Raw genomic sequence first — 14657 nt, 5'->3', positions numbered from 1 at the left:
TAATGATGATAATATTTGAAATAAAGAGATCACCAAAATAAATTTCTCTCCAAAGTATTTTTCATATACATAACCAATAAATCCAACTTACTCAAAATAACATTTTACCACTAACTGTGTTGCATGATAATCCAACCAATACTGTATGATTTTAAAATATTGTAATTAATTTATTAACTTCATCATTATTTAAATTTTATATTTTTATTCTAATTTAAAACAAATTTGGTTTTTCTTCCTCAATACCGTTTATAGAGAATTAATTTGATAAACTCATAATCTTTTCTTTTTAAAATCGATTTGATTTAAGTTATTAATTGTACTAGACAAAATGAAATAGTTGCGAATAAACTAACTGAAATAAGATATTCTTTTTGAAATGGTTGGCAGAGAAGTTCACATGTAACAAAGAATAGTTAACACAAGTGAAATGCCATTCGAATATCCTAGTCACAATGTTAGTACCTGGACTTAAAAAAGGGCATAAAAAATCAATTCATATTAATGGCATTCAGGTTTCTATACAAAAAATTGACTGAATAAGATATCTAACTGTTTTCATCAAGGGCCATCCACTACACTGACAACACTCAACACATGGCATTTGGACATCAGAAACAAACACCACAAATATTCAAAGCTCGCAGCAACAAAATCCAACCAAGTTGTTCTTCCTTCCCCAGCAGATTCTTTCAGTATGGCGTTGAAAGGAAGGATAGTAATGATACTTGAATGGAAGGGTGCTCAAAGAGAGATCAATTGTGTGCAATTAGATCATTGTCGTCTACAACAGGGGGAGACAGTGGTGGCACAGCCACTTCGTGAAATGCAGCAGATTCAATAGACAAAACTTTCCTTGTAGCTGCTTCAGATTCTTTGGTTCTTCCACCCTTTCTAGAGGAGAGGGTTACAGAGCCAGCGGCTCTTGATGAATTACTGCTATCAATTGACAGCAGAAAGTTTTCTTTGGAAAGGGATGGAGCTGATGCTATCACAGAACTGAACACTCCAGATTCCCTTAAACTTTGGATTATGACCTGAAGAGCAGTGCACAAGGAAATGAGTTGGGAGCGTAAAAAGAAGTTTAATTACTTTGTAAGTCCTTTAACAGTTTGAAGATTTTTAAATAGGTTCCTATGTTTAGAATCTGTAACGAAGTCCATCAACTTATAAATCTTTTTTAATCTAGTGCTCACATTTTCGTTAGGAGTTCTGATCAGTACAGGGTCATGATAAAAGCAATTATTTATACCATCAAGTAAAAGTTCTCGTTAGATATTAACTCTTACCAAGTTATATCTCCATCCTAAGTGACACATTTTAATGTGTTTGGCAATGGAGGAAAAAACAGGTAGCAGAAAAAAATAACTAGCCAAATGTTTTCCCACGACCAACTAGGGAAACTGCCCAGCTTTCTCTTCGTAGTGAGTATCTTTTTCCTGGCGCTCTTCCGTTTTTTTTTTTTTTTTACTTTCCAAATCTATGATTCACTTATTCAATGAAAAAGGAAATAAGCTTGTAGTTGAGAATTAGGGTCTATTAGCAGGCCTGGATTTAGTAATAGCAGTAGTATGTTAACCTTAAGATAGCGTTTTGGGTAGGGGTGGGCATGGATTGGATTTTTAATGATCCAATCCACATCCATTTTAGATCTAAATAATTGGATTAAATTTTTGACCAAAATCCATTTTTTTAGCAAAAGTAGTTTGGATTTTTTTAAAATCCATATCCAAATATTTGGATCAAAATTTAAATCCAATCCAAATATTTGGATAGAGTTCAAAATCCAGAATCCATTTTTTATAAAAGAAATTTAAATTGAATTTTTTAAAACTTGTATCATTAAGGCCTGGATGCCCCGGATGGGCCTGACGACCCGGACGGGCCCAACGACTCGAACGGGCCCAACGACCCGAACGGACCCGATGACCAGGACGACCCAAACGGGCCCGACAACCCGAACGGGCTCGACGACCTGGACGGGCCGGACAACCCGAACGAGCCCGACAACACGAATAGGCTTGACAACGCGAACAGGCTGGATGACTCGAATGGGCCCGATGACCCGAACGGACCAAACGACCCGGACGAACCCGTCCAAATAGTCCGGCCCAATCGGGTAGTCGGGCACGTTTGAGTCGTCAGGCTCGTCCGGGTCGTCGAGCCCATCCGAGTCGTCGGGCATGTCCGGGTCGTAGGGCTCGTCCAGGACGTTGAGCCCGTCTGGGTCGTAGAGCACGTTCGAGTCGACTCGTCCGTTCATGTAATCGTGCCATCTGGGTCGTAAGGCCCGTGTAGGTCGTCAGGCTCGTCTGGGTCGTCGGGCCTGTCTGAGTCGTCTGAGTCGTCAGGTCTGCCTGGATCATCGGGCCCATCCGGGTCGTCCGGCTCGTTCGTGTCGTCGTGCCCATCCGGGTCGTAAGGTCCGTGTAGGTCGTCAGACCCGTCCGGGTCGCCGGGCCTGTCTAGGTCATCCGCCCCATCCGGGTCTTCGGGCCCGTTCAGGTTGTTGGGCCCGTCCAGGTCCTTGGGCTTGCCTGACTCGTTCGAGTCTTTGGGCTGCCTGACCTTTTTTCGTCATTGGTCCTGCCTGGTCCGTTCGGGTCTTCGGGTCCGCGTGACCCTGCCGGGTCTTCGAGTCCGCCTAACCCGTTCGGGTCTTCGGGCCCGCCTTACCTGTTCGATTCTTCGAGTCCGCCTGACTCGTTCGGGTCATCGGGCCCGCCTGACCTGTTTGGGTCTTTGGGGCTGCCTGATCCGTTCGGTTCTTCGAGCCCACTTGACCCATTCGGGTCATCGGGCCCGCTTGGCCCGTTCGGGTCTTCGGGCCCACCTGGCTCATCAAGTCATTGGGCCCGCCTGCCCCGTTCGGATCATCGGGCTCACTTGAATTTTTCGGATGGTTGGGCTCGATTGACTCGTTCAATTTGTCAGGCCCGCCTAGCCCGTTCATATCTTTAGGCCTACCTAATGTCTTATGGTCGTCGGACCTGGCCGATCCGTATAGGTCGTCGAGCAAGGCTTGTCCATGTCTGAATTTAGCATACTCCATCTCAACCTTTAGTCTAACCCAACTAAAATTTTAAATTGAAAATTTGGATTGAATTTTTTGGATTATCCATATTTAAAAATCTTGATTTATAAAATGGATATCCAATCCATAAAATATATAAAATGTAGATTAGATTGAAATCCATATCTATTAAATGGATTGGATTTTTAATAAAATGGATTATAAATGGATTGGATTGGAGCAAAAGTGGATTGGATCAATAAAATTAGATTTTTTGCCCACCCCTAGTTTTTGGTCAATGTATTGCAATAATATTTAATGTTCACTACCATTAATAATATCACTTACCATGGGAGAGTATATGCGAGTCAATACTCCCTTCCTCAAAAGTCTTAGCTTTAGGTCTTTATCACCCCACACAACATGCTCATTATACCTGGATCAACAAGCAAAGACCCAAATGTTTTTGGAAGATCAATAGCAGTGGTTAAAACATGGGATAGATAAGCACATATAAATAGGAAGAGCTGAAGCCAGCATACCACTTCTGCATTTCATCTTCAGTTGCAGTTGAAGCAATGATAAATGCCTGAAATTGATAAGGTGCATTAGGATGAATCAGTGTACACATACAAGTTAACATTATAACACCAGAAAGTATAAAAGGGTAGTTCAATGCAATAGGCTCCTCCGTTGTTTAATCTAATGAGGGTCAGCCCTAGGAAGCATTATCCCATATGTAGGGAGGCTATTTGTGAGGCTTTAACCTGTGACCACTAGGTCACAATGCATCGACCTTTCAATTAAACAAGTGTCAACCTTCCACACTAGAAAACAGATATTCTACCAAAATTCACTAATAATAACAGAACTTAAGTCCAAGCTTTACTAAATACCATTAGGAGTATAAATGAGTAACTATTTGTGGATTATTAAACTCCGGCTTGTTAAGTGCTCAACCGTCTTGTTTAATTAGCTAAACTAACCAAGTTCAAACTGCTCAATTATTCATGAGTCAAGCTCAAGCACTATAGAATGGATATTAATAGCTAGTAAATAGCTTATACATATACCTAGGTGATGATTATAAGTTTTGCTTATTAAGTTACTACAAAAATATAATTTTATTTCTTATCCTACAAATCTCATCTATCTATTTGAATCATCAAGATTAGCATTTTAAATATACAACCATAAACTTTCAACAAAAGATTTACCATTTCTATCATAAAATATATATATATATTTCGAATATCAAGTCATAATTATTTTAGCTCGACACACCCTTCTACATACTGGCATGAGAAATCCTGTTTTCTGACAAAATAGAAACCTGAACAGGACAGGAGAAAGAATAACAAATAATAAACTCTGGAAACTTACAGATCTGTCAAATTCTAACATGAAGCATCTTTTGACATCTTCTTTTGTAGGTTTGCAACCACAGCGATCACGTCTAGAAGTTAAGTCAGAGAACTTAGCATACGTGTAATGTAAAACAGCAGCTTCTTCCAATTTGATTTCACTGGCATAATTGAGAAGAACTATCAGGGAAATAACAGAAATGTCAAGGGATACAAACATGTCTTATGATTCAAAGATCCTACTTTGGGGTTTTCATATAATTATGCCATCTATGGGCACCATTAGGCCGAAGGTGATCTTGTATCCGAGCAGCTGATTTTCCATTTCCATAAGTCAGGAAGTAGTTTGGATTGCCACGTACAGAATCTTTATACATTCCAAAGTATGTATCCTTTGGAAGATGATCATAATTCTTCTTAAACATCGATACCTGCTTTGACAGATCAGGAGAAGAAGTTACAAATTTATAATTTAGGTTTACTTTTGCAGTGTACTACTGATCATTTTTCCAATATTTACATCAAAGTTGAGTTTGAAATTTTCATTTAGCTAATTTTGTCTAATATGTCTTGAACTTGGTACCTGGTATCTTTTTTGTTAACAATTTCAATGACTAATAAGCTTCTGAAGTTTTCACAACCATATCCTAAGCTGAAAAAAAGTCCAACATGATTCCCAATCTAGCAATAGATGTTTGTCATCACAACATCTCAAACTTCTTAGGATTTTAATCCCCTCTAAAGTACAGTGACCCGATGCACCAGTTTTAGTAATAACCTCAAATCTTGAACTCAAAGGAATTTAAGTAAAATCAGCTTTCTCAGTACAATGTGTTTGTCAACTATGTATAGATATACAGGATCCATTACTTTTTCTTAATGAACTAGTGTGTTCAATTTTGGAAATTCAAAAGCGATCAGCATGGATAATTGAACAAAGAAACAGCATTGCAAACAGATTTACCATACATTATTGATGAGCTTAGTATAATCATATCCATGAAATACTACTTATTTCAGATTCGTTGCATTAAGTTAGACACTTTTCAGAATGACTGTGTACAGCTTTCACAACTTACCTCACTAAAAGGTTCTTTGATATCATCTCGCTCAATACTGCTCTCCTAAAAAGGATAATCACGGCAGCACTAGTTACAAAATTGAATCAAACAAATATAGCAAAATATTTTCCAATACAATGAAATATATACATCAATACCAAGCAATTAAAAAGAATCTGCAGATTCTACTCACATAGTTAGGAAATATGACCATGTCAACATGTCCTGGAACATCAAGGAGCAACTGCCTTAAAGAATATTCCCGAGCACCAGCAGGATGTATTAATTCATCTGTATCAAGATGAAGAATCCAGTCCATGCCAGAATCCTGATATTTCAATTTCAACAAGCAGAACAGTGTTAATGAACCGAATTACAAACCAAACCATAATTTTAAAAATAGAGAAAAGTAAGGATTAGTGCAACAAAACAGGTTGCCATACCCTTGCCATCACAATAGCCATCTCCATGTTGAGAGATTGCTTCACAAAAAGTTCATAATTGCATGGTTTATAAAAGAAACCTGCCAGCCAAGTCTCATTCCAAATACGGCTGATGCAACCAACAAAATAAATAATTAACATAACAAAACCATCTCTTAAAAAATTACAGTTTAGAATAACAAGTATCCTGAAGACAAGAGAGAAATTAAATATCGACAAGACGAGTAACAGTATAAAATGAGCTAGGAAAAGAAATAAAATTTTATAGTAATGAGTATGACCAAAAATAATTAGAAAACAGAAAACTAGAATAATTACAGGCCACTACAGACATACTGAAATCAAACTACTATGCTTAAAAGCATCTTCCATATATCACCATTTACAAATCAAGAAACTCCAAAGAACACTATTCTATTACAACCGTAAAATGAAAAATTCAAATGAACACATAAGAGTCTGTAAGAAAATGATAAAATTGATCAACCTCTTAGCTTGTTGCTCTTCCAGCTGTTTTGTTCTATATATAACCTTTACACCCTGGTTTAAACAACATAAACAAAATTAGAATAGTATCATTATGTAAGAGAAAGGATGAAGGCGAAACCTTAAAAAAAAAAATCAAATCCAGAGATGGATAGTATACTGTTTGTCTACTTACAGGAATTGATTCAAGGACATTTGATACTTCAGGGGAAGCAGCCTTCCCCTCCACAAAAAGGAAAAAATTTGTCACACCAATGACTTTATGATAAAACATCCAAGGTAGAATCTGCTCAAGCCCCGCAGATGTACTAGTCGTAACACAGATCTGCACATCAAGAAAAACATGTGGATCAAATAATAGCAACACAGTTACTTCTCAAGACATATGCAAGCACAGATAAAGTAAATCAAGTTCTCGTACTAAAAATGAACAATGAGAAAAAAATTCTTTCAATAAAATAACTTAAGGATAAGAACACTTTTTTATCAGCCATATTTTCACATAAAAATTTGCTACAAACAGAAAATCTCTCAATTCACAAACAACGCATCCAGCACAGCAGATCACATAAAAGCAAAACAACACAGATCTCATTCGCAGCATTTGCTCAAACGCAATCAAACCCATCAGCGGAATCAACTCAAATCATCATTCCAACGAGCACTGTAAAGATATAAATAACTACTACCAATAAAATCGTTTGAAAATAAGAGCAATAACACAAAAACATCCTCAGAGTCAACCTTCACATTATCATTTACCAATAAAATTCCCAAATAAACCCCCACACTAATCACCACACCTCACACTCCAAAACTAGCACAAATTACTCTAAACAAACCCATATCAACCCGGATCTAACTCACCAAACCCAAAATTCAAAAATCCCCATCATGAAGCAAACCCTTTTGCTTCAAATTGCTGCCATAGTAAAGAGCAATGACAAAAAAAATGCAACCCCGACAGACATTTCCAGTAATAATAAAGAAAGCCAAAATTGAAATCCCTACTATTTGGTTCAAACTACAGGCAGAATGAAACAAACAAAAAAATTAAGAAAACAGTAACACCCTCTAATTCTAACGAAATTAGAAAAAACGAATGAAGGGGAAAGTGAAAAACTGAAGCAAAGAAGGAACCTTGGGGGTGAGAGAGGCTCCAAAGTCGAGCTTCCAGTTGTGGTAGTAAGGGAAGGAAGGGGAATTGGTGCGGCCAAGATTGACACAGTCAGAGTTGGACTGGGAGTGAGAGAGATGAGAGAGGGCAGAGGGCTCCATGCCGGGGAAGTATTGGTGGGACCCACCGGGGGAGGATAGGGTGGTCGGATCGGTTACGCCGCCGCGCCATTGGAGGATGAACGCGATGGCGGCTAAGGACACCGGCAGGAGAGTGAGGAGGAGGAGGATCTTGGAGACGAAAGAATGGGAAGATGAGGAGGAGGAAGAAGAAGAAGAAGGATTCGAACGGAGAGAAGCGTAGTGGTGGTGGTTGTTGGGGAGGGGCATGGTGGTGGTACCGGTGGATGCGGTGGTTGGCACGCACCCAACACCGGTGGTCACAAAGCAGCAAACGTGACCGTGACTGTAAGGAAGGTGTCAACTGTCTGAAGTGTGTGTGCACAGCTTTCCTTTTAAAAATATGAAAAACTAAACAAAAAGCATGAAGTGGGGTCAAAACATCTTCCACTATCACTTCAATTAAAATGGATTAGAAGTTTAGTTTTTTTTTTTTTTTTTAGATTTTGTTTAAAATTTAAAATACGTAAGGAATATAAGTATTAATCTATTTTATTTTTAGTATAATAAAGAAATTGTAATGGAAAAAAATAAATTTATTTCAACTTTATTAATAATTAAAATGATTAAACATATTTTAGTTTTTAGTGACGTTAATATGTAACAATTAAATTAAATTAATTTTTTTATACTAAAAATATAATTTTACTTATTATTTTAAAAATAAAAAATATGTTTATTTTTATGATACCGAATTAATTATTATAAATTCAACTATCAATTTATATCCGTCGTATTTGCTTATTTTAAATAAATTTATCTTTACTCATTTAAGGTGCTACTTATTATAATCAATGTAAAACTAAAGAAATAAATATATACAGTTTCAATGATCAAATAAAAAATAACATATTATCTAAAATTGGCGTCATAATTATGGGGAAGAAATAGAAAAAAAAATTAAAAAAAATTACAATTTGACCTAAAATATACCTTACAAATTTAGAGAACTCTGTGAAATTCACTTAGCGAAAAGAGAAAAAAAAAAGTATTGGATTGGTATGCTGTTTAAAGATTTTAAATTTTGGTGAAATAAAAAAATAAAGAAAAAAATTATACGGGTATTAAAATAAAAACTTGTATTTTATAAAGGAACAAAGAAATGTAATTTGTAATTTTAGAAAATTTGGAATTTTTTTATTTTACAAAAAAAAAAATCATTTAACATTCATTTGTCCATACTAAAAACTTGTTTAAGTTATTATTATATAATGCATATCTACCATAAATATCAATTAATATCTACATTACATTAAGTATCTACAAGAATCATTAGATTTTTTTTTTTAATAATTAGATGTTATAAATAAATTACGAGACTATTTAACAGTTAGTGCCAAAAGCGTATATTAATAATTATATATAATAACACTTATTTACAATTAATTACTTCTAATAAAAGTAATTATGTTTAGACATATAGCAAACTAAAAAATATAAGAATATATTTATAAACCAGCATATTCACAAGATTTGCATATTGATTATGAGTTTGTTTATCCTCTTTTATGGGTAACTTAGGTTGTAAATTGTTTCTTAGTACCTTTTAAATTAAGTGTATGATTTTGGGGCTTTGCCCCTTCTATTTCAGAAAAAGAAGAAGAATATTTACTCTTTCCTTTTTTTTAAGAGTTTACATTTGCAATTATTTCCCAATTTTCTAAATTTTTAATTTAATTAAATTAACAAAAGTTAAACCTTTACCCTTTGCTTACAAAAGTTATAGTATGATCTAATAATGAATGGTGAGCTTCATAAAGTATAAAGTTACTTTTTTTGCTAATTAATTGTTTTTATTTAAAATATCTTATTTTTATTGACTTTGTACTTAAAATATTTGAAAAAGTGTGAAATTTAATTCGTCAATACTAAGGAAAAACAGTTTATGAAAATTTTGCATAACAAATGAGAGTTTGAGGATTTTAATCCAAAAAGAAAATGTAAAAAGTTCAATTAAGTTAAACACTATATTTTCAATTCTTGCTTAGTACAAGTTTATTCTTTTTTAATGCTTACTTAGCATTAAAAATAACTTTATTATTATTTGAGTAACAAAAATTGAAGCAAAGTCAAACTTTTTTTTTTACAAATTAAATAATTTTGAATATTTTGATAACAATTTCATATTTTTCTAGAAAGAGTAGTTTTTTAAACAGTATTAAGTATATTGAAAATTTTAATAAAAAAAAAATTGTCAATTTTGGTTAGATGTATATAGACACAAATAATATTTACATTTATTTAGTTATGTGTTACATATAAAATCATTTTGTCGTATGATGAAAAGTGTTAGAAAGAGTCACACATCTTGAAGACTTATTTCGGCTATTCCCAATACTAAACCTAAAAAATTAAATTAAGGTCATTTTAGACTTACTATTTTTTATTAGAGGCAAGGATAATAGGTTCTAAATAATTAAGACCAGTTTAAGATTAAAACAAGGAAATTATAGAGTTTGTGTTTCATTTTCCATAATAAAAAATAACTTAGCATATGGTAGATATGGTGTTTTATGATTTATGAGTAATTTGAATTATAAAAAAATAAGAAAATTTAAGAAAACAATATTTTCACAAATAACGTTTTGAGTTCTCAGTTTTGTGAAAAAATAATAAAAAGTTAAATTAGAATCATCAAGAGATTAAATTTGAACCAATATAAATATATGGTTGCACGTATCAATCATCTCCATCAAATTCCTAATCATCATCACAAATATCCTAATTATTGACACACGTCCATAAAATGGAGTCCTTTAAGGTACTCAAAATGCATTTTACTACAAATCAACCAGAGTCGAATAGTTGGACCATAAACTCAAAGCTAATTTCGAGTTTAGTGAGAATGGATATTGTAGTGCATAAACTATATAACTATAGAGAGTTAAGATCTTAGAAAATGTCATATTTAGTCAATTTGTAACTGGATACCATAAGAGAGGAAATGAAATGATTTACAACATGTGGATCTTGTGAAGTGAGTCACAAATATATTTACTTTGAATCATGGCCATAAAGTGACTAGGTTATTGCAAGACCGGTAAAAACACATAGGGAACATTTGATTTTCAGATCGAAAAAGATATTGACGTTCAAGAGAGATGAAAAGGTAGGGGTGACAATATGGACTTGGTCCAATGACCCAGTTCGTAGGTCTGCTAAAAAATGCAGGACGGATCAGGATATTAAGCCTGTTGCCCCGCAGAAGTCCAGCCGGCAAAAGCTTGCAGCCCGCATAAAAAAAAACAAAACAAAAACAAAAACGTGCACTTTTGTATATCGGTTACTTTTCTTTTGGACTTTTGTATGACCATTTCAAATTCTTGTATGACTGAAAAAGACAAATATTATGTATTTTTGAATGTGCTAAAATGTAAAGAATGCATCGTATATATCAAGTACGAATATGAATATGATAAATGTTGAATTATCAATTTATCATCTAACTTCCCAAAGTCTTTGCTTAATTGCCTGAACTTGTTAAAATTTTTCAATTTGTTGAACATAGAAAGCTTTATGATTTTCTTTTTAAAGGTGGGATGGCCTCCAAACCAACACTTATGTGAGACGGGTCAGACTTTTCAGCTCGTGTTGAAAATACGGGACGAGCCAAGTGCGGGTCAGGCCTAAACAAGTCGGACCGACCCGTATTGTCACCCCTATGAAAAGGTAAGTTTAAGTTATAAAGCTTATCGTCACATATTACCATTAGGGATGACAACGAGGCGGCGTGGGAACGGGTTTTGCTATCCCATACTCATCCCCATAAAAAAATCCATCCACATCCCCATACCAAAATCCAACGGATATCAAACTTTTGTCACATCCCCATCCCCACCGGGTAACGGGTATAATCTCGTACCCATACCCATACCCGTTTTTTTACTACTTCAATATTAATTTTAATTAATTTTTATAAAATAATAAAAAAATACGGTTAAGGAATCATAATATTATCAAATATTTAATATTAGGAGGATGATTGTTTCTTCGATATCAAATATTTTGAAATAAATTATAATTGTTTATATTTTAGATTAGAATACCAAATGAAATTTTATTGAGAACCAAAATATTTATTAAATTTGCAAAAAAACTTATTTAATAAAATTTAAAAATATTTTAAAAAATATATAAAAGAAAAACAAATATTCAAATTGAAATATATTTTAAATGTTTGTTTATTTTAATTTTTTAAATTCTAATGAATCTCTTTTTTATACACTAATAAAAGTTATAATACATCACTTGATTAAACTGATGCAAAGAACAAATAATAAACTTAATAATAAATGTTTGACATAGATTTTGTATCTTTTGAACTTTAATATATGTTGGATGGTGATAAAAAAATGTTTGACATAAAATTTTTATATTGTAGTAAATAAAAGTTATTTATACAATTATTGTGAAAAAATTACAGTATGGTTGATAATGAGTTAGAAAATAAAAAATAATTAGATAAAATATATTGAAATAATATTCTACATGATGAAAATAAACAACAAATAAAAATATTAAAAAATTAACAAATGTATGTCTTAGAAACAATTCGAGAGTCTATTGAAATAAATCGCACAAAAAAAAATAAATGTATAATTAATGGTATGATAAGATGAAAAATACCTTAGAAATCTAAGAAATTTTGTAAAATATCAACATATATACTCAGTGGTTGAGAAATAACGAAAATTGTTTTAGCAAAACAAAAAATTCTTCAAATGAAACAAAAATAAATAATAATAAGTAAATAATATTTTTTATATTACCTAGTAAATGAAAGGTTTATGTTATTACACACTTAAATTTAAAGTACTAAACATTCTAATGTGAAAGAAAAATGTATAATAAATAAAAATATTAAAAAATAATAGAAATATTCAAATGTGAGACATAAAAATTTTTAATTGACATACATCATTTTAACATAATTACATAAATATTATGATAATATGAAAAATATATTGGAGATGTAAATTGTAAGGTTCTCTTATTTTCAGCCCCAATATTTAAGGGTTGGCCCAAAAATCTAATGAGCCTAAGGGATGACCCATAAGGTGTACAAGGCCCCTAAGACAGCCAAACCTCTCTCACAATTATCATTCTTGCAAAACAGTGCTTGCCTACTCCTCTTTTTCTCTCCATAGAGGTTTTGCTAGGGTTTAGTCCTTAGTCCAGTTCAAGCTAGCTCAACCCCTACTCTACTTCACGTAAGTTAACTCTCAGCTCATACTAGTTCCTTTCTAAGTCTCCTTTTCGTATTTCCACTAGAGGTCTACTGTAGTAACCTCGTTCCTTTCTTTGCCGCTGTTCCAGTTCTTAAATCTACTCCCGGAGCTACTGGGTTCGTTGGCTTAAGGGTCAAAGTCTGATATTAGCCCCTTTCCAGGTAAGGGAAGTTAGGGTTTCACGTTTTAAATCATATTTAGTTGTTCTTGTTTGTTTTTAGTGTCTTGGCATGCTTGGGTGAAGTTATGATGGTATGAATATGAATTGTGCGATTGATATGATTGAATGACTGAACTGAGCACACGCGAACAGTGGAAGGTTCTGGTTTTCTCGCCCAAGCGAGCGTGTCTCACCTAGGCGAGATTAGCAGTAACTCTCCCAGGATGCCTGTGCGAGCTGTAACTCAGGCGAGTAGCTCCTGTTTTGAGTGAGAGTCCATTTTGCTCAAGCGAGGAGGTCTCGCCTAAGCGAGAGAACGCGAAGGCTACTGTTCCCACTTTTCGAGCCCTCACCTAGACGAAGTGAGCTCGCCTGAGCGAGACCTCTCGACCTGAGCAAGAGTTGGGCGAGATAGTGCTTGGGTCCTGTTTCTTTCTTTATTTTTGGGTGTTTTCTACATGTTTGGTTGGATTGCCATGTTAAAGCATGAGATGAATGAATATGCATGAGTAAAAAGGTTTATGGGTGGTTGATGATGGGTTTGGCATGACCTTGACATGAAATGAGTATCGCTTGATTGGTTATAAAGGTGACATGGAATTGGTATGAACGTTGATGTTATATTGATGAAAGAAACATGTTGTTGGTATGTTTAGGGCGTAATTCCACGATAGTTTCGTGGTGGTGCCTCATTTTCCATGCCCCTAGGTGAGATCTCATGGTGGTGCCTCAGTTGGTCGGGACGTAATTCCATGAACCCTGTTAGTGGGAGTTTCATGGTGGTGCCCCATCTATATAATTTAGTAAGGATTCAAGATAAGGTTGCATACTTACACTCTAAAGAGTCAGTTAGTTTCACATAAAGCGTATTGACTCTAGTGGTGAGAATAGCAGGAAGCTTGGAACTCACTAAGGGCTAACCTTATGTGTAGGGAATGAGACATTGTAACAATTAGCTCGGTAGAGCAGGGAAGTCCACCACAAGTGCAAGCATCCGCCGAATCTGACTAATTATATGTATCTGAATGAGTCGTGTCTGAGTCTTAGTGTATTGTTTGAAAAGTCATAACATGTTTGGTTGACATATACATCTTGGACTGTGAAATAGTATGTAACTATATGATAAGTTATTTTCTACTCTAGCTTACCATTTTGTTTGTTTGTTGTATGTTCTGTATGGGTTGGATTCTACTGTTTTAGGCTTTCTTATAGGGTGTCTAAGTACCCTGGGATAATCATATGGAGTGACGTTAATACTCTGAAACCTCATTTCTTATACACATTTCATTTAAAATACGATTATTATTTAAATGGAGTGTTACACGAATGAGTTTCATGACAAATCAAATAATTAGAAGAAATAAAGAATTGAAAGTATATATATATATATATATATATATATATATATATATATATATATATGTGTGTGTGTGTGTGTGTGTGTATGAGTTATTTAATTAATTATGAATATTTTAATAATTTAAAAGAGGATGGAGATATTATAAGGATGGATATTATGACGGAATATATATATTCTCATACCCAATTGAAAAAATCAAAATTTTTCATATCCATACCCATACCCTTTCCCTGTCAAAATCAAGAC

At 34.1% G+C, this 14657-nt stretch overlaps 1 protein-coding gene across 1 annotated transcript; it reads right to left on the bottom strand.

Moving 5' to 3' along the window:
• Window positions 1-471: 471 nt before the first annotated feature.
• On the bottom strand, window positions 472-7999 carry KOB1 (elongation defective 1 protein / ELD1 protein). Its single transcript, XM_028080703.2, has 11 exons — window positions 7508-7999; window positions 6543-6692; window positions 6369-6421; window positions 5882-5990; window positions 5632-5766; window positions 5457-5501; window positions 4621-4808; window positions 4397-4538; window positions 3556-3602; window positions 3362-3449; window positions 472-1037 (listed from the first exon to the last, which is right to left on the bottom strand). Exons 1-11 carry the CDS (start codon window positions 7871-7873, stop codon window positions 756-758), a joined length of 1605 nt encoding a protein of 534 aa, XP_027936504.1. The 5' UTR covers window positions 7874-7999; the 3' UTR covers window positions 472-755.
• Between the last annotated feature and the right edge of the window lie 6658 nt (window positions 8000-14657).

The sequence above is a fragment of the Vigna unguiculata genome, chromosome 1 (genome assembly GCF_037176805.1).
Source record: "Vigna unguiculata cultivar grain cowpea cultivar isolate G323 ecotype 2 chromosome 1, ASM3717680v1, whole genome shotgun sequence".
Classification (NCBI taxonomy): domain Eukaryota; kingdom Viridiplantae; phylum Streptophyta; class Magnoliopsida; order Fabales; family Fabaceae; genus Vigna; species Vigna unguiculata.
This window is presented reverse-complemented; position numbering and strand designations above follow the sequence as displayed.

What these genes read in the sequence shown, in the direction of transcription:
- KOB1 (XM_028080703.2), bottom strand. Translation starts at nt 7,873, where the DNA reads ATGCCCCTCCCCAACAACCACCACCACTACGCTTCTCTCCGTTCGAAT. An exon ending in TGGCTATTGTGATGGCAAGG is followed by an intron (nt 5,767 to 5,881) that starts GTATGGCAACCT and finishes TTGAAATATCAG; the next exon opens with GATTCTGGCATGGACTGGAT. An exon ending in CTCGCATATACTCTCCCATG is followed by an intron (nt 1,038 to 3,361) that starts GTAAGTGATATT and finishes ACTGCTCTTCAG; the next exon opens with GTCATAATCCAAAGTTTAAG.